This window comes from Hippoglossus hippoglossus, chromosome 8 (assembly GCF_009819705.1).
Source record: "Hippoglossus hippoglossus isolate fHipHip1 chromosome 8, fHipHip1.pri, whole genome shotgun sequence".
NCBI classification, from domain to species: Eukaryota; Metazoa; Chordata; class Actinopteri; order Pleuronectiformes; family Pleuronectidae; genus Hippoglossus; species Hippoglossus hippoglossus.
The window spans coordinates 13,982,611-14,001,956 of record NC_047158.1 but is presented as its reverse complement, the minus strand read 5'-3'; the positions used below and the strand labels follow the sequence as shown (position 1 = coordinate 14,001,956).

At 44.4% G+C, this 19,346-nt stretch overlaps 1 protein-coding gene across 1 annotated transcript; it reads right to left on the bottom strand.

The window, feature by feature from the left end:
• Positions 1-3,997: 3,997 nt before the first annotated feature.
• pmp22a (peripheral myelin protein 22a) lies at positions 3,998-6,732 on the bottom strand. Its single transcript, XM_034593669.1, has 5 exons — positions 6,574-6,732; positions 5,726-5,822; positions 5,425-5,518; positions 5,193-5,333; positions 3,998-5,057 (listed from the first exon to the last, which is right to left on the bottom strand). Exons 2-5 carry the CDS (start codon positions 5,801-5,803, stop codon positions 4,900-4,902), a joined length of 471 nt encoding a protein of 156 aa, XP_034449560.1. The 5' UTR covers positions 5,804-5,822; positions 6,574-6,732; the 3' UTR covers positions 3,998-4,899.
• Positions 6,733-19,346: the final 12,614 nt, after the last annotated feature.

Genomic DNA, 19,346 nt, shown 5'->3' with positions numbered 1-19,346 from the left:
ATAGGGGATATGGAGGGAAACACCATATTGAGGCACCAAATGTTCAAACTGATATTTATGGAACCTGATGAAATGTGCATTAAAATAGCAGTGAATAATTTATTTATTTTTTTCCCTCCATGCAACAACCGCTCTTCTTGCTCAATGATTATGACTGGTTGAATCCCGCTGCCGGCAATAAATTATTAACGCCAAACTGTTTTAATTAAGTCTCAAGTTACACGAGCTTGTTTTGAATCACATATTATTCGGGGGAAACTTGGGATCAGTTGATACAAATTGCGGTGCCTTTTAAAAAAAAATGTAATCATACCACTTCGCCGAGAAAAAAAATCTTTTCTTTATTTTTTGTTTTCCCTGGTCCACATGCATATACAGCTTCAATACTTCTGGCTTGGTTGCTTCTGACAGCTCACTGCTGTAGGAAAATGTTTCACATCTGTGCTCTGCCCTTTTTTGTAAAAGTACACTATAAAAAGTATGAGTTGATGGGTGATGTAGTGTTTGTGGGATTTATTCACGCTCATAATCTGGAGAGAATGCCTTTGTGTTCTGGTGTGTTAACAGGATAGTTGTGTGTATATGTGTGTGGGTGTGCGGATACATATGTGCAGCCATAAGCTTTTAAGCACTTGTGTGTAGGATTCAGAAAATGTATCAATATGAAGTGGCAAAAAAAAAAAAACTATTATTGCCATTCTTCATGTATGTTTTCGTGTCTCCTGGGAGTTTTAGGCAGGAAATCGTGCTGGGAGATTCCTGCGCATAGCGGGGGTCTGAGGAGGATGCTAGTGGCAGGATTTAACGGCAGGAGTCACGGGTCAAAGGTGCCTCCAGGTTCCACATCTGCAGCTTTGCCCAGATCCTGTCCCGGCTGCTGTCAAAGTGGGCAGCCAGCCACACTCTAATGTGTATTAGCAAGACAAAGGCCGGGGAGAGGGGTGGGCATGAGATGGGCTTTGATTTCTCCGAGATTTATGGGCGTGATGAAATCAGCTTTGAATAAACTGGGCTCGGCCATTTTCTCTCTCATTTAGCCACATCTGAAGGCTCCGGGGTTTGTTCCGGGAGACAGACACCCCGCATAAAAAAGCAACAAATCTAAAGAGAAAGAAGAGAGGAGGGCTGCAGCTCCCTCTGAAGTCCTCACTCGCCCCATTCACAGAGCCATCAGCTGGCTACAGCCCATTGTGTGTGTGCCGCCTCGCGACCATTACTGCCTCTCCAGAAAAATTCCCAACCACAGGCTCATGGAAATCATCCTCATGTGTTCTCCAAGAAATCACTGCACTAAATGTTTTTAGCTGCTGTGTCGTAGCAGTTTCACGCTGAGGAGAGACGAACATGTCAGTGAAAAAATCCTGATCTTCATCAACTTATCAACAGTGTTGATGCATGTGTATGCAGCCAGCGAAGGAAGTGCCCAGTGGATGGAGATGAGGGTGGCCTCCTCCCAGTCCCCTCTCCCCCATCCAGCATGTCCTGCAGTAAATACTAGCGGCCCCCAGTGACCCTCCCAGTGATAAATAACCCTTAAGGTTAACTACGTTTGAAATGGAGCTGTGAGGCCATTATAGGCCTCCAGAGTTTTCTTGACACCCCCAATATGTTATCGGTATGCCCAGGGACTTTTACCACTGCAGCATTAACTGTTTTCTCTTTTGTGTTAGGCCTGATGAGAGGAAAAGCTCTTTTAACCACTGAACCTGAGAATGAGATTTTAATCCTGCGGCTGAAAACTCAGCTGCTGCACAAAATGCAAATAGGTTGTGCACAGGATGTGATCCATGTTTGTGTGTGTGCCTCTAAACATGCTGGATTGGTGCATGTGAGCGTACGGTATACACGTGTTTGCCGAGATGGCTCCGGGTTGCCTGTGAACTAATGGTACTTGTACCTTGGCGTCTGTTTATCTTTCATGGCTACATGAGCCTGGAGATGCTGTGATTTATGTCATGTAAGGGCACCATGGAACTGACAGGAAGCTTTGAGAGAAAATTAAAGTGAAGCAGCAATAACTCAACTGTTAAAGTTCACCATCTGTTCGTACTTCCGCTTTGGAGGTTATGTTTTCGTCAGCGTTTGTTCTGTTAGTCAGCAGGATTATGCAAAAACTACAGCACCGATTTCCATGACGTTTGGCGGAAGGATGCAGAATGTGTCAGGGAGGAACCCATTAAATGCTGGTGCGGATCCAGATCAGGGGGAGGATCCAGGAATTATTTATCATATCATCATCACATCCTTTAACATTTTTGTTGATTTCTCAGGGAATAATTGATGTATTTTGATTTAAAAAAATTAAGGGGACTGATAATTATTAGTTCGTTCAAAATTTGAATCTAGAAAATGTTAATTTGGTTTCATAAGGAGACTGCTGGGTTTTAATGTGCACTATGATAAGTTAGTTTGCAGATAAAACATTTTACTGATAATAATTTCAATTTTTTCAGTTCTTATTAATGCATTCAAACACAGGTCAGATTTTGCATGCAAACACAGAGGATGTTAAATCTGATATCTGGTATTTTTTATCACTGATAAACAGAATCGTGCAGGTTTATTCTGGGTTAGGTTGGATGTCGTATAGTTAAGCAGTTGTCTCTTGGTGAAACGTTGTGTGCATATTGAACAGTTGCAGCCACAAACTTTGTTTCTGCTGGGAAGTGTGAAGTCTATAAAGTTCTTTTGATCAAAGGCAGAATCCTATTTCAATAATCCACTGTGGTGTCAACTTCTGAGAGGGAGCATGAGAAGATTAGTGTCATGTTACCCCAGTATTGTATGTGCTTTAAACAGGAAACAGAGTCGGCTGCACGTTTTCTATAACATATGTGTCAAATAACAATCTACATAGTTTTAGCTATTTTCTAAAAAGCTTTAAAAAATAAAAAAAAAACACTGTACTGTTATCAGTTGTCTAAGCAGGAAAAGTGTGTTGCCATCGCCACCTAGTGGAATAATAAGGAATTGGATCCTCAAAGTATTCCTCTATGCCCATGAGCATTGACTGGCTGACCAGTTTCTGATTTATGTTGTATGAAGGATAATATATGGACCTGAAGGTGAGCAGATAGAAAACTGTAAGGAAAAACAAATAGTTGTACAAATCTTCATCCCCCTGACGTCTAATGATGATGTGATTGTAAAATAGAGCAAAGAACTCACATCTGTGCTGGGACTACGACATGTGCACATGGTTGCTCCAGTGTATTTGTAAATCCCAAATTATATCAGCGACAGAAAATGTCTCTTCGTTCAACATTTGATTTGTATAAGAATTTCTTTTCTGGTGTCTTTGCTTAGGAGCACTTTGTACTTTCAGTTTTTCATATTTTCAAGTTAGTCATGAATTGTAATTGTATATAGATATTAGAAGTTTTACTCAGAAGTTGTTGGAAACATTTGCATTGCACTGTGAACAAGTAAAAGAGAAATCATACGTTCAAAGGCTTTTATTGACTTGATTTTTTTAGATAATTCTGTCACTATAACATCTCACTAAACTGAATGAGAAGAGTACAGCATCATGCCTGAATACTGAATTACTATACTGTATACTGTTTTGTTTTTCTGTGTGTTTTCTGTTGTATGAGCCTGTACAACTCTGTGTTTAACTTTTTGTTGCCCTGTAAAGTACTTTGTGACTCTTGTTTGTGAAAATTGCAGTATTAATAAAATGCACTATTGTTTGGATTGTTTTGTTCGGGTATTTCAACCACATCACAATATTTCCCCAGATGAATAACAGGGTGTTGGGAATGTTTTCCCCACATGCATATGGTATTGCATGTCGTAGCTCCACCATGTGGAACAATTTAGCTACTACAAGGAGGCGTGTGTGACCTACAGGTCAGTGTCCCTCCTGTGTGTCATTTGCTTGTCCTGGTCTACACCCAGTATGAGTTCAGAGTAAGAAGAAATAGGTCCTGATTTCTCATTGTAAAAATCTACATGTGTAAATACATACTTTACTTATTTAAAAATTCCAGCAGAATTAATTTCAAAAGGTTTATTTAGAAGAATACTGACAAAAAAAGGAAACAGTTTTGTACAAAGCAAATTAATCACAGGACATGACACTTGCAACACAAAGTAGGCTATACATTTCAAGAATAGTAGATACAAAAGCACCATTTAAAAAAAAAAATTAGATTACAAAATTCTAAACATTTCTTATTTGGCATATCAAGTAAAAAGATAATTCAGGGGGAAAAATTCTTGTGTTTATTACTACTTTAAAATTTTTTGGAGGATTTACCTTCAAGAAGAACAGAGATATTCTAAGTAAGGCACGTTGTTCAAAGCAAACTCAAAACAGACAAACAGGATTTTTGAAAAAGCTTGATAGTCTGGCAGTTGAAGCGACATCTCTTTGGCACAGCTGCATGATTTGTGAAGAGACACAAGCTCCATCACGAAAACGAGCACGACAATGTTAACTTGACAACAATATGTACAAAAATGTATGTAAAAATTGTTATAAATATGTCTAAAAACCACAGACACTATGTACATCTTTGTACTGAAGAAAGGCAGGATGATTTCGTCGTCGTCATCACACATGATGGATTCGTGCAACAAAAGTCAATATGTCACCGACAAATTGAAAAACACATTACGAGGACACAGCGTCGCCATGGGAGTCGTTTGTGGTGTTTGTTTGGAATTCACGGAGCCTGTGATGGAATCATAATGGAAGCTGAAACGCGGTGAAGAGAGATCACCTGCAGCGATAAATATCTCCTTATTGTGTTCGCAAATTGTCAGTGACACATGCACTTTTGTTGTATTGTCAGGATGTCAGTCTCTGGTCTGTGGGCAGTAGGCACAGTGCGGTGTTGTGGTGAAGGGGTCTCCGTACCACCCCCTCCGCTTTTCTCCCCCTGCTCCCGGCTCTCATTCTTTCTTCCTCAGGACGATATAAATGAGGCCACTGATGAGAGAGAGGGGGAAGGCTACCCAGGCCAGCACGTAGGCGTAGCCGAACTGCCTGCTAGAGCTGTCGTCGGGACTCATCACGGTGTAGATGATCGCCGCGCACATCACAAACAAACCTAGGGAGGGGAACGACAGGAAGGCGTGAGGGGAATGTGGAGGAATTTGCAGGGAACATTGGATGAGCTCACTGCTCCTCCGCCCGCATCTGCTCCAGGGTGTGACCGGTCAGCGTGTGATGAAGTCATACTCACTGGCCAAGATCTGGAAGATGGCGGTGAAGAAGAAGCGTCCGCCCTTCACAAGTTTGAAGAGCTGGAAGACGAACGCGAGGAGGGAAAAGAAGCAGAAGAGCACGGACAGGATCATGAGGGCCTGCACCGCCTGGATCCAGTCTGAGAGGACGGAACAGAGGAGATGCAGGGGCGTGAATTTCAACACGGTCATTACTGTTGTACTGTCGGATTTTCAGGGACGCCGACAAACCTTCATTGCTGGCCAGCTTGCAGTGGTAGCCTCCATTGATTGTCATGCAGCTGTACCACAGATCTGAGGTATTATCCCCACCTACAGACCAGGCCTGGTAAACACAACAACACAGTCATTTAAATACATGGCAGCATCCACACTATGAGCCTGAGAGAGATAATATCCACCAGCAATAATAATAAATAGTCGTTGCAATAAAACAGCTAAAGTGTGTGCTCACTCATTCTCATCGTGGGCTATTTACAGTCTCCATTTTACAGCATTTTAGAGTGAAATGAAGAATAAAAGTGGGACTTACACTTGCTGCCGTGGACACGATGAGGAGGACGAGAATGATCAAGTGCATGACGAGCACTCCGAGCAGGATGAGCAGCATTTTTAGTTTTCAAGTAGATCTAGAATAAAAAAAGAAGACAAGAAGAAGTCAGCCCTCACGGATTTAAACGTCCCACCAAACCCCTGCAAGGCGTAGTCTCGTCTCGAGGTGGCGCCACATCCTCACTCCTCGCTCCACATCCCCAACCGCAATGTTTACCTCAATGTGAAAGTATCCTCTTACATTCAAACGTGGAGAGAAGGAACTCTTAATTTCTTCCTGATGGCCTGAAAACGCTCAGGGTTTAAAGTCAGAAACTAAATCCTCAAGTTGGTTTCACTGAACACTGAACTATCTCGTTAAAACTCAAGATATTTAAATACAAATAGTCATATAAGCAAAGCATGTTTGCATTTTAAGTTTAAAAAAAGCTTTAAAGTGAGAAACAACTGTAGGAAGAGAGGCTCGGTCACTTCTAATCAACGCATGCTGCTGGAAAACAAACGCAACCCATCTGCGTAAAAAAAAAAAACGCATTCCAGCGTAGTGCCGCCATGCGTGCGTCTCAACCGTGCGCCGTTTTTTATAAGCGTTAATCTGGGATGCCTCTCAAAACCCTAAAAACGATGGACGAGTGAACCACTCGAGTAAAACAACAGCACATAAGACAGACATGCACTTTTCTTCACGTGCGTAAATCCAAAGGCGATTTAAAGTCCAGGGGTGAGGTCCTGTTGTTATGAGTGGAAGGAGAAGACAAGAAGAAGAAAAAAAAAAAGTAAATGAAAAAGCGAAAGTGTAAAAAAAACAAACAATCCAATCCAACTTACAAAAAGGCAAAGCACCAGGTTTGTGTCCGTGAAAAGGCGAGGACCGCGAAGTGAGGAGTTTGGGGGGAAAGTATCACCGAGCTTCTGCTGCGTCTCTGCGACTCTTTTTCCTCTGTAGCTACTATTCCAGATGTGGCTCACACGCCCCAGTCTCTCTCTCTCTCTCTCTCTCTCTCCGCCTGAGAAAAACCGCCCTGCAGGCAATGCACGTCACCAGAGGCCCGCGTCCAAACCCCCTCCCTTTTTCTCTTTCCTGTTTCTTCCCTCCCTCCCGAGGTAGCCTATCATCTGGATTATAGTAAACGTCTGCAGGATTGTGTGGAGTATCCCATGGCATTATTGTGCAAACCCCTCAACTGGAATATTTAGGCGTATGGACGAAGAGTCTCTGCATCTACTCCTGAGAGAAACCTTCATTGTTTCAACACAATCGTGACTCAAACAGTGAAAATCCAATGAGAACATGTTGCAAATGTGCTACAGTGAATTTTGTCTTATCAGTGAACTTTATAGCTGAGATATTTTCTATTTGTACTCATACTCCCAGAATCTCGGTTCAGGCCAAGACATTCTTTGCCCACACATTTCTTAAAATGTGTCTTTACAACAGTTTAAAAAAGACCTGCAATCCCTTACTAATCAATACTTTCCATATAGACTGCCTATATCAACTGGGTCCAATCAATAATATAGCATTTATACAAATAATCCATCCTGTGCCTGAGCTTTAAAATGGAGAGATTAGAAGAGAATAAAACAATTCAGAATTAAGTATGAAAAAAACATGAATGGCATTTTACAATATATCATGTGTTTTCACTTACATCTTGTCTTATGATGACTCTAACTGTGGGTGTGTGTGTTCCTAATGTGTTCGTGTATACTTGCACGAGATGAAGATGTGTTTTTAATGTGTACAAACGAGTATACTTATGTAGTAGATGTATTTTTATGGGATAAATTGCTGCCAAAGTACTACATTAAGCTTTGTTAATGTTTTTACTCTGCTTTGAATGTAGCTATTGACACAATATTCAACGTCGTTGCCTATTTCCCGTCATTTTCTCCCTAATTTTCAAGCCCCTGCAGGGTTTTTCTGCAAATTCTCCTTCACAGTGCCTCAGAAAAGATGTGTCGCATCTTCTTTTAAATCTTTTTTATATTTTATAAATACAACTAAATAACTAAACTGTTTATATTTGTCTTTGCAGGCCACGCCTGAAATCCAAACTATTTGAGCAGTAGCTGTCAGGACGTTCAGGGTGACGCTACCTTGTTCCAGATGGTTGAAGTTGGCTGGACAGGCTTGTGCACATTGGGCTTCAAAAAAAAAAACACATGGCCGGCATATTTTTTTTCTGTCCTGATATTTTGTGTGTGTTTGGATGTGAACATACCAGCCCTCTGGAGGCCCCGAGGTATGCCCAGAATGCCTGTATGTGTGTGTGTGTGTGTGTGTGTGTGTGTGTGTGTGTGTGTGTGTGTGTGTGTGTGTGTGTGTGTGTGTGTGTGTGTGTGTGTGTGTGTGTGCATGTGTGAAGCAGGCCTCCTGTTTACTCCTGCGTCTGTGCAGAGAAGGGAGCGTTTGTCCCGTGCCAAGGTGAGTTAACGCGGTGCAATGTTTCGGTCATGCTAAATTGATGGAACAGCTTGGATCTCCCCGCGCACAAGACTCATGGATGAGTGACAAGAGATCTGCCTGGCACTGCCCGGCCTCCGCAGCCCTGCATCCCTCATTACACTGTGGTCTCGGGCCATTTCCTCACAAGTGACAACGTTGTAAACCAAGCACCAGAATGCAAACAACAAGAGTGACAAGAAAAAAAGAATATAAAAACAAGCATCACATTTGGTGTTTTGAAAGCCATCCCAGCCCGAACGTGACTGTGATCTGGTGCTGCAGTCGCAGAACGTTAGCTCGTGTGCGTTATTTATCTCGTCTGCTAAACAGTTCTTGGCTCATCAGGTGGATTCCTGTGGTCTGTGTTTGTAAACACGCGGGGGAGGGAGGGAGAGAGAGAGGCTGCTGGCCGGGCTCGCTGTGGGACGGGTCAGTGGTGTGTGCCCTCGCAGAGCTGGAAGAGGCAGATAGAGAGAGAGAGAAAGTGTGTGTGTGTGTGTGTGTGTGTATGTGTGTGAGAGAGAGAGAGGCATTTGACAATCAGCTGACCACTCAGCTGGACCGGCCGCTGCTTAGGAAGATGTAATTGGTGCAGTGGTCCGGGGGGGAAGGAAGGCAGCAGCAGCAGCAGCAGCAGCAGGGTGAGAGTGCAGACCCGGCTGCCCAGATGGAGCAGGTGTGTGTGTGTGTGTGTGTGTGTGTGTGTGTGTGTGTGTGTGTGTGTGTGTGTGTGTGTGTGTGTGGAGACTATAAATTTCACAGTGGTCTTTAAAATCTCCTCTTTGCTCAGAGAGGCTTCACACACAGCGCTGCTCTGTTAGAATATTACAGCGTCAAACCTATTTCTTTACGATGATTTATAGACAAACCAAACCAACCAAAGAAAAACAACGATGATCATAACTTGAAATCAAATGACCGTGTAGCATCTGTGATTCATTCCTCTGCACTGCAGTGAGCTACAAAGTGCCCCACCCTTTTCTTCATTATTTAATTTAATAAGTGGGTTAGCAGTGGAGGTTTCTTCAGACAGCGGATGGATGTTTAATGATATATAATAAAAACAACAAGCACACATAGTCTTTTTTTAATGAAGCTTCGTTGCATTTTTCAACTAAAAAAACTAAAGATAGATCCTCAGTTGCTGTGAAGATGCTCTAACAGATCTGTGGTTTTTACTTTGTCTCCCTTGATCTCATAAAGCGTATTAGTGCCAATCTCACTCACTGATTACTTTGTGCTGTCATATGGCTCAACCATAACCCGGAAAAAAGTTATGATCTTTTTTCGTTTTTTACATGGTTGATAGCACTGGAAACCATCCAAAACCACCCCCCACCCCCAGGCCTGTTAAATGAAAACACGCAGCTCGTCTTCTTCTGAAGGTGAAGGATTACAAAGCAAACAGAGGAAGAGGCGAGAGGAGCTAAACCACCCGGTAACTGTAGTCACGGCCATTGTGGCGAGGCTGCAGCTGAAATATAAAACTGTCACACCCCTCTTTATGGAGGCATATACCAGGACACAGGTGAGCTGTTTCGAGAGTTGGGCAATACGACAAAGGTTGACCTGCCGGATCTGTGATTATTAACCAAAGAACTTTCTGTTTCCCTTAAAGAGAAAGAACCTCGAGCAAAGCAGCTGATCTAAAATGAAACCACAGGGGCGTGATGTTTATTTCACTGTTATGGAAAAAATCAGTTTTTAATGGGAAAGAGTACACATTACAGTGATTATGTAGTTTGGGCATGAATTGTAGAATTCTTCTAAATAGATAGGCAGTTACGTCAATATTTCTGGATTACATTAAAAGTTTATTTTTGGTAGCAAAGCAACTTATTCCAACTCTGTGATTCTCTATTTAAAACAATGATTAACTGGACACAAACCAGTGATCATACCGAAAGTCAAGTCGAGGTGTAACAGTGAAACTGACTGCTGGTCTGTGACAGAATGAGTCAGCCACAGTTTAAGCCCAGCCCTGGTGTACAGCACTGCACGGGCTCCACCTGCAGGAGTAGCCAATGACTCTTTTGGACGACTCCAGCCCCAATAGCAAACATGGGGACTGAGGGAGAGGAGAGTAGACAATTAGGGATTAGATTTGGGTTTTTTTCGCAAAGCGCCAACTGGCTCGGCTGTCTGGAGGACGTCTTAGCGAAACAGCTGGACAGGCAATTCCACTTGTGGGAATATGAAGGAATTATGGAACGCCCTGGTGCTCCTTCACCTATGGAAGCCACTGCCAAAACAAGAGGAAACGCTCAAGCGCTGAAGTCAGGCCCTGGTCACATGTCGTCAGGAGGAGCTGACAACGCCTGCTCACTAGGAAAACCTCAGGTCATCTCGCTGGACACCTCTGGGTAACATCTGGGGAGCCAATGAATCTACACAGCTGCATATGGTCTTCATACTTTTTACTACAGCACGGGTTAGTTTGACCTGTTTGGGCCGTGGCCTGTGAAATACCCTGTCCCTTGCATCATTCTATGAAACTTTAGACAGTGACTTTCCTCTTGCACGTGCGTTCTCTGCTTACCAGGATGTGTACGGCTCTTCCCTTTGTGCCGCCCGCTCCTCCGGGTCGAAGAGGCCTCAGTGTGCCGCTCTTAGTGTTTATGTTTGGCCACTTAGTGTCTATCAGATGACCACGCAGCCCAAGAGGAGCTGGAGAGGAGGCCCCCAGATCTATCGGTTAAAGGATTGCACACTTAGTGAGGTCACCCTGAGCTGTTCACACACATCGACAAAGACCGTAAATATGCATAGCTGTGCACAGTGTATTAGAACATAAGGCGCGGCCATATTTGTGAGCACGTCAGAGATTGTAAATGTCCATGCTGTGTGTGTGTGTGTGTGTTTGTGTGTCAAAGCAACACAACATGGCCGCCTGTGCGCAAGTGTAAAGCAGGATCACATTAGAGCATCGGTCACACCCAGTCTCACCTCTCCCATTTATTGAACTCTGAAGGCTGCAAAACGGACCATGACCGAGCTGGAGATCTCCATTGGCTGCCAGCTAAATCAGATAAGGCCGACCCAAATGTTTGAGAGGGGGAATGGGCTTAGTTTCTTTTCGTTAAGAAACGGGCCCGTTCCCCTCCCCGTGAAGCAACAACAACCAAATAAATCAGAGACATGCAGCATGACAGACTCCAGATTGTGGCACCCCAGTGATACTAAACATGTGCTAATCATTAGCCCCTGGCTTCGTGTTGAAGTCGATGTCATCAGCGCACACATCCCGACAGGCAGGACCAGCATTCAGAGCTCTTGCTTGGATTCAGAGTGATACGGGCCTCAGGGGGTTGGAATGAAGCAATAAAACCCTGTGAAAGAATTCAATTTTGATCGCCTTGCTCGCATTTCTACACAGTTCTCCCAGATACGCTATCTTTGGATTAATATCTATTCTGCATCCGACACGCTTCACGCTAGTTACTTTTGACTTCCAATCAATGTGTCTGAATAAATACTCGTGGTCATTTGATCCACTTGCTGTAAGATCTGCAGCTGAAATCCCCAACCGCTCCGAGCAAAGCAAACAATTCTTTTCTACTTGTTATCTGCGGTTTTCTCATTCCTGCTGCGGCGCTATCTTTTCCAGGCAAGCGCATGGGTGTTCATTTGACAGCGAACAGTGCAGCACTTCCTTTGCAGGCTGCCAATTCACAGTTTATGCGCGAGAAGGTGTGTGCCAGCAAATATTTTCTTTCCCAAAGAGTTGCCAGCACTTTGTAGCTCTTATAAATCAGGTAAGGAGCCGACTCTAACTGGTTATTAGCACACTGTGTGATGCACGGTTTTATTGTGGCTGCGTGGAAATGATATAGGGAGCTGAACCCGGAGGTCAAAGGTCACGGCGGGCTAATGCAAACACTCTGAGGTAAGACGTGTGTGGAGTGTGAGTGCATCTGAGGTCGTCCGGAGGGCTTAACACGTGGTTAAACACTTGGAACAGACTAATATTGAGTCTTTGTATAAAACAGCTCAAGGGTGAATCTGCATATTAATAGCGTATTAATGCTTCAGGACTAGTTGTTGTCTTATGTAAAAGACAAGAGGGAGAAAACACATGAATAAGATCATTCATAAGATTGCCCACTGAAGGAGCTTTAGTTTTATCTGTGTCTGGATCAACCCCGCTGCTTGTGTTACGAGTCTGGCTGCTGACAAACATGATCATGGATCGCACAAGTTAAGGGAATTCAATTTAGCAGTGCAAGGGAATGTCTTTAGCCTCTAAGCAATACATTTCCACAAATGCATCAGAATAAAAAGAAAATAAAAAAGTAAGACTATACTATATTTATATATTTTTTAAACCAGGTTAGTCCCACTGAGATTAAAGATCTCTTCCACAAGGGAGACCTGGCCCAAGAATAGCAGCAACACAGTTTCAACATAATCAACAGACACATAGATTAAATACATAAATAATACAAGTACTTGCACACAGGCGATTTGGACTCAAGAGATCTTACCATGAGCTTTAAACTCCGAAATTACGAGTTTGTGGAGCTGAAAATCAGTCTGAGAATTACTCCGTGCATTTGGTCCTGAAAACTTAAAAGCTTCCTTTCTCAACTCAGTTTGGCCTTTGGGAACAACACATTTCAAAAAATTCAAGAGAATAAAGATTATGACTTAAGTGATTCCAGTTTAAAAGGGAAGATAAATAGGGAGGAATTTCCCCCAGAATGGTTTTGCATATAAAAACTTAGCAGTGACTGAGGTGAAGCACACACAGGGAGACCAATTTGCTTTTCGAGTAAAGTTCTGAATGTGACAGTGAGTAATGAATCTCAGTGCCTTAAAATAGGAATATATCCAATAACTTTTGAAAACACTGTGCATGTGTAGTGTTTTTGTGTAATATCTGTGGTGGGGGCAGTTTAACTGAGAATGGTGCTCTGTTGTGTGTTTCAGTCGGGCGGAGGAACCGGGTGCTGAGCTGTTCTGGAGTCTGATGGCTGACTGCATGAAGGAGCCCTCCGAGCACTTTGAGGCACGTGGCTGCCTGTGCTCCTGAGCCACCTCAGCTCAGCAGAGGGAGGATGACAGCTTTCCAGGTTCCCTCTCATCCTCCTCTCTGTCACTGCCTCCTCACTGAGGTAGCCCTCACCAGCACACCCAATTTGTTGTTACCAAAAACACGTCCCCAGCACATCAAAACAAAGAAGATAATACTGCACTACAGCGCTCATTTTGTTTTTTTCTCGTTGGTATTTGTAGACGAACATGGTTTGGGAAACTTTATTGGTTTTGGCGAATGTGGTGATACACATAAGTAAGTGATGGATAGCCCGGTGACTGCATAGTGGCCTGGCCAGAGGAAACTGTGGCCGTGCCGTAAAGCCTGCCTTGGAAGCAGAGACTCTGTGTTGTGTGTGCTCATCCGTCGGCATCGGTCTGGACCGCAGCCCAGAACAGCCACTCGCGCGCGCGATCTGCAGCGAGCCCACTGACAGCTCCTCTCAGTGGCAGAGTGAAGGAGGAGGTGAGGATGATATTGGAAAAAGCTCTGGCACTAGACGCAGCGTTGCACAAGCACATGCCACAAAACCCACACGAAGACGATGCACACGCTTGGAAACATCCACAAATTCACAGCCAGATTTCCCTGACAGCCCTTCCCTGACCTGAAGATCAACCCAAACACTGAAACTGATTATGATAATATATTTATTGCCCATGCTGGTGGGACTGGGAAGTTTGTCAGCCAGGAAATTCTGTACAGATTGGTCCCTAAAGGATGGGCAACATTTGTGGTTATGAGTGAAATGCTTCGGCCGCTAATGGGTGTATTACTATAAAATGTGATTCAGACATTCGGGAGAAAAAAGCCATTCACATATCTACACACAGATTCATACAGTTCATCTTTGTGCGGCACTTTCTCTATCACACATCACTCACACACACACAAATCACTCACAAACGCTGCCTGCAAAGCCGTCAGGGGCAATTTGGCGTTCAGTGTTTTGCCCGAGTAAACATCAGCAGCACACAGGATGGAGGAGACGGGCATCGAAACCATTGATCCTCTGGGTAGTGGAAGACCCGCTCTACCCCCATACCAGAAATCCAATCGCCCAATCTTTAGTACCCCATGCTAGTGACCAGCACACACAAAACACAACATATACCAGCAGGCGAAATGATGTAGAAAACGTTTAAGATTGTATTACATAGAAAAAGAATTTGAGGAAGTTAGTGCAAATAGTGATAACCGCCATAACTACGCACAAACAGAATGACCCATTACCACAGAAACCGACACTTCATTGAAGACAAATCCGAGGAAAATATACATTAGAGCAGTGGCCACGTTGTTTGATTGTGGGATAACGTCTGTGAAATGTGGAGCGCAAACAAAACAGCCGTTACCACTTATGGGGAAAGATGTGTCTAAAATCCCCATGAAACAGTTAATGCAGTAAATGAAGAAAGCCACATGAAGAACAGTTTAATCTGCGCGGCCTTCAGCATTAGGGCCATACTGCTCCAGCCGGATTTCAGAACATATCAGATCCCACCCACTCCCATCCCAGCCTGACCTCTTGATCCAGCGTGATGAGAGCTTTTGGGATGTATTGTTATGCTTTATGCATTCCAGATGAGACCCCCCCCCCCCCTCCACCCATCCCCGTGTTTCAAAACATGTGTTCCGCTGAGTTCCTGTATGTGATGAAGTTCGCCCTTTCATGACAAAAGAGAGATGGGGTGTGGTCAAAAACAACAAGCATTGCTGTGCAAAGAAGAAAAAAAAAACATATTTGCATTTTTTAACATCCACAAAGACTTTCTTTTAGGTTTTTTCTTCTAGAGCAACAAGGTTTTAAGGGAGAATGACTATAAATGAGGCCTTAGCCAAACCAAAAACTGAGGTTTCCAACGTGCAAGCGGAAAAATTACATTAAATCCCATACTGGGCCATATGGTTCAGGCAAGTGTTTAACATGGAGAAGAAAATATAGCATGGCAGCTGGGATTGAGCTCTCTCTCGTGTGGGGGGATGGTATGGAAAGACCTAACTGAAAACAGGCATTGTTTTTATATTTTTCCATTATAAAGTTACCGTTTCAAAAACAAGCAGGGCTCTCATTACACTGGGCCTTCAGTTCAGCTTCAGTCTTGTTAAAAAAAAATGCTGGACTCCTGCGAGATTTAATGCCAGATTATTGGGTTTGATAACTTGTGTTTGGTGTAAACACCGCAAGTACAAGCTTGTGTTGACTACACACACAAAGGAAGAGCAAGTCGGGGCGCATGGAAAACGGTTGCATATATCTTCCTCTCTCTCTTTTTGGTGCGTTCACACACACACACACACACACACACACACGCGCACGCACTACACAGCTTACAATCACAATGCAGCTGACGACCTAAAAGTGCCACTTTAGGGATGTGGGGGTTTTCCGAGGAGAGTATTTAATTCTCTGAGGTCATGGTTGGGTTTGTAGATCTCCAGTCTGTAAAAACTACGCACATGGTTGTGGGAGGAGGGCAGGTCCCGAGGATCATCAGACACACGGCAGTTTGCGTTTCTGCTCCAACGGATGACTGGAAACTTCTTGAAAAACTGGAAACTCTGTGTTGACTTCTCGCCACTGTATCCACATATCTCTGTGACTAACGACAGGCAGATAAACGCCAACTCTTTCAGTTTCACAATAGAATTGACTTCATTTTCCAATAGGCTTTGTGAGATCACCAGTGTCCCAGCAAAGGTCTGAAAATGACCAGTGCTTTATTTCCCTTTAAAACAGCTGGTGACCAGGAAATTCCAAATTCTCTCAGCAGTTCTTTCCAATGATTAGCCTTCCATTCTGCGCGTGTGTGTGTGTGTGTGTGTGTGTGTGTGTGTGTGTGTGTGTGTGTGTGTGTGTGTGTGTGTGTGTGTGTGTGTGTGTGTGTGTGTTTGTACACGTTGTGTCTGCTTGAGTCACTGTCTGGCTGGCTTTCTTCCTTCAGCAAGAACTAATGGGACAGGCTGCGGATGACAGGCAGCTGGAGTGACCATAACACGCACGCACACACACACACACACACACACACACACACACACACACACACACACACACACACTGTGGGCCACCCTGGTCACACCCAAGGCATCCCAAGTATGCAGGGCCAGGCACTCGCACAGTGGTCTCTAAATATGCCTACTGGTCTGTGGGTGACTCACTCTCCCTATGAACGTCTTGTGTGTGTGTGTGTGTGTGTGTGCACATGTGTACAAGAGGGCGGTCAGTGTTTGAAAGTGTCCAAAATGGCAGCACTGTGTTGTGCCCCACATGTTGCGTGTGCTGGGACTCTTTGGATATTCCATATGTCGCCGAAGAAGGGCTCGGTTGACAATTAGATTAAGAATGAACATATTGAGCAGTAACAGTGGGCCGAGTGTCTCCACTCTCTCCTCCGCGCCATCCTCCCATCCCCGGGGGCCAACAGCACCGTGACCTCACCCTGCCTCTGCCCCGCGCACACTCCCCCTCCGACACTTCCTGCACTGGCCTGAGGTTGGAGCACAGCTGGGGCTTGCAGCAGAAGAATACTGAAAAAAAAAAAAAAACAGAAACAGGGACTTGGATGATTACTTAACCATCCCCTCTCTATTTGTTCCATTTCACATTTCATGCTCACCAAGTCGGTCAAACACCCACATAAGCCCTCTTCCCATTCCTGAACTCGACGCATAAACGCACGACTCGCTCTCTCGTAAAGTTTGAGGTTTCCTCCGCCAACGGGACGTTTTTCTGGAGACGGCGGTGTGAACGAGGCCGCGCGTCACTCGAGATGAATACTTGTACAACTCTCTCTGCCTCTTTGAGCATCTCGCCGAGCTGTCAATCCCGAGCAATCAGTTACAGATGGAGAGGGCGGAGAGGGATTTAGCTGGGCCTTACCATGCGAGGAACACTGCCAAAAGGCAAATCGTGTGATAGAGGGAAGCCAGGAGATGGCCTCATGCTCAGCTGCGTCTTCCCGAGCCAGACGCGCCTCTACATCACATGCAAGGCGTCACACCGAGTGTTTATGTTTGAAATAAACACTGCGGATAGATTCCGATTTCCAAGTCTGAATCCACCGCGTCTCATGAGCTGAAGTGAGGATGTCGAGGTTGTTTAATGAGATCAAACCGTCGTGTGGTGTTTTGACACCGAGTTTAATCCCTCATTTGAGTGAACATGTACTCGTGCCTGCAGGATGGGGATGGCGGCTGCTTGTGAGAGGGTTTATCACGGTTCTTCTGTCTTCTGTCATCTGAACATCGAGCTAAAAAACTGTACACGGGTACATTTTATGATGTGAAGGTTGTAAATGTTTTTGTGCATGATGATTTTTTTCTTGTTCAAAACATGCAGAGCTGTTTTTGAAGTCAGTAAATTACATTGTTTGATTCATTTATTATACTGAAACCGAAATCCAGCCACATTCAATCACTGAATCGAGAGAATAAAATAAATACAACCCAACCCAACACATACAGTACATGAGCACAACACATCTGCCTATGGTCTGCTGGTTCTGATTGGCCTTGTGGAGGAGCAGGAGGAGGAGGAGGAGGAGGAAAGTCATAGCCTGGCCGCGAGGACGATGAAGAGAGCCAGCATCGGCCGGACTTTTCCCCCTCTCCTCTCCAGCTCGGCCCTGAGGGAGCCATGGCCAGAGGGAGGGGAGCACAAACGGGATGACGGAGTTGTTAAATCGAGGAACCAACACCCAGTGCAACGTGTATTAAAGTCCTCTCTCCTCGTGGAGCTCTGGGATTCTTCACACTGGTGTTGTTTTCTATCTCCAGTCACACCCTGATTTATGATGCTGTTGAGATTTGGGGAGCGTGAATGAGCCTTTAAGCAGTTGCAGAGTTTCCACAGGCGAAGAGAGGCTTGCGTATAAGGTCACATGAAAACAGGAAGGTGACAGACTGTAATGGAAAGTCTGTCTGATTGGCTCCGCCACTGCTGATATTAGCGGGTGCACTATAAAACCACTGAGGTTTAGCCCATGTGAACAGTGGACACTGTGTTTTGTAAAGCAAAGCAAGGAATGCAGAGGCCTGAGCACAGCCAGTCCCTCGTGTCACACAACCAACTGTGAAGTAAGATGCGATTGAGCAACAGGTTCCTGCAGAATAGTCCCATATTCAAAAGTATTGTGAGGTGATGTCATAGCTGCTGAGACCCATGTACTTTTTGGTGCTTGCTCGTAAGTGCGAAGAACCCCTTTGACCTTCAAAACTTATATCTGCTCATGTAGCCTTAAATTAAAAGTACACCTGAGGATGTGAAAAGCTGAAATAAGTTAGCTCTGCATGAAAAGTTAGCTCATCTAAAAAGTGGGGATGAATGAAATGTGTCAGACAAAAGGGTCCAATTAATTCCAGATGATAATCGCTCACGATATTTGACTGCATCAAGCCAAGAGATGCTGTCCATGCACTGGTTGAGTGGCACTGGTATTACTCATTATGTCAGGAGAGAGGGAGGATTAGTTTGAATGAGGACCAGAAGGTCATAGTTTAAAGCTGGCCTATGGGAGGTGACCCTTTGTGATCCCCCACTTCCTGGTCAGCTTCAGAGCGTTTCACTTCACAGTGGGCATGCAGTGTCTACCAAACAAGGAGGGTATTGTATGGACATACAGCCTCTGATGGGACGGCGCCAAGTCGGTGTTGGCAAGGATGTAGCTTCCTGGTTTTTCTGAACCAGCGAAACCGAGGGTTTAGATGCGAGATCCACATCTAAACCCTCGGTTTCGCTGGTTCAGTCCTGGGTTCGCTGATACATTGACGGCTCCCACCAATGAGCTGCACGCAGAGATGAATGAATCGTAGATTTTTTTCGACATGTGGAAATCATAGATTGTGACGCGTCTCCACTTCCTCTCACTCTCCAGAAATGAAGCCAAAAATTCCAGGAACCAAGTGCTGCCATCACATTTGAAGTATGCGCAGTGGAAAGGGGGGGGTGGAGCTGCAGTATCGACGTCCAGACGGTACACACACACACTCGACCAATCGCGAGTCAGTCTAAGCTGCCAATCATGACGGTTGATCTCATTTTTACAGCATCAAACTCATCATCTAATTAAAACCAAACTTTGAAAAATGTAATCTTGTACATAAATCAACTTCCTAAAA

Excerpts from the sequence above, each read along its gene's own strand:
- pmp22a (XM_034593669.1), bottom strand. The coding sequence starts at position 5,803 with ATGCTGCTCATCCTGCTCGGAGTGCTCGTCATGCACTTGATCATTCTC. Across the intron at positions 5,334-5,424 it reads CAAGCTGGCCAGCAATGAAG|ACTGGATCCAGGCGGTGCAG; the intron begins GTTTGTCGGCGT and ends CCGTCCTCTCAG. Across the intron at positions 5,058-5,192 it reads CATCTTCCAGATCTTGGCCA|GTTTGTTTGTGATGTGCGCG; the intron begins GTGAGTATGACT and ends TCCCCTCCCTAG.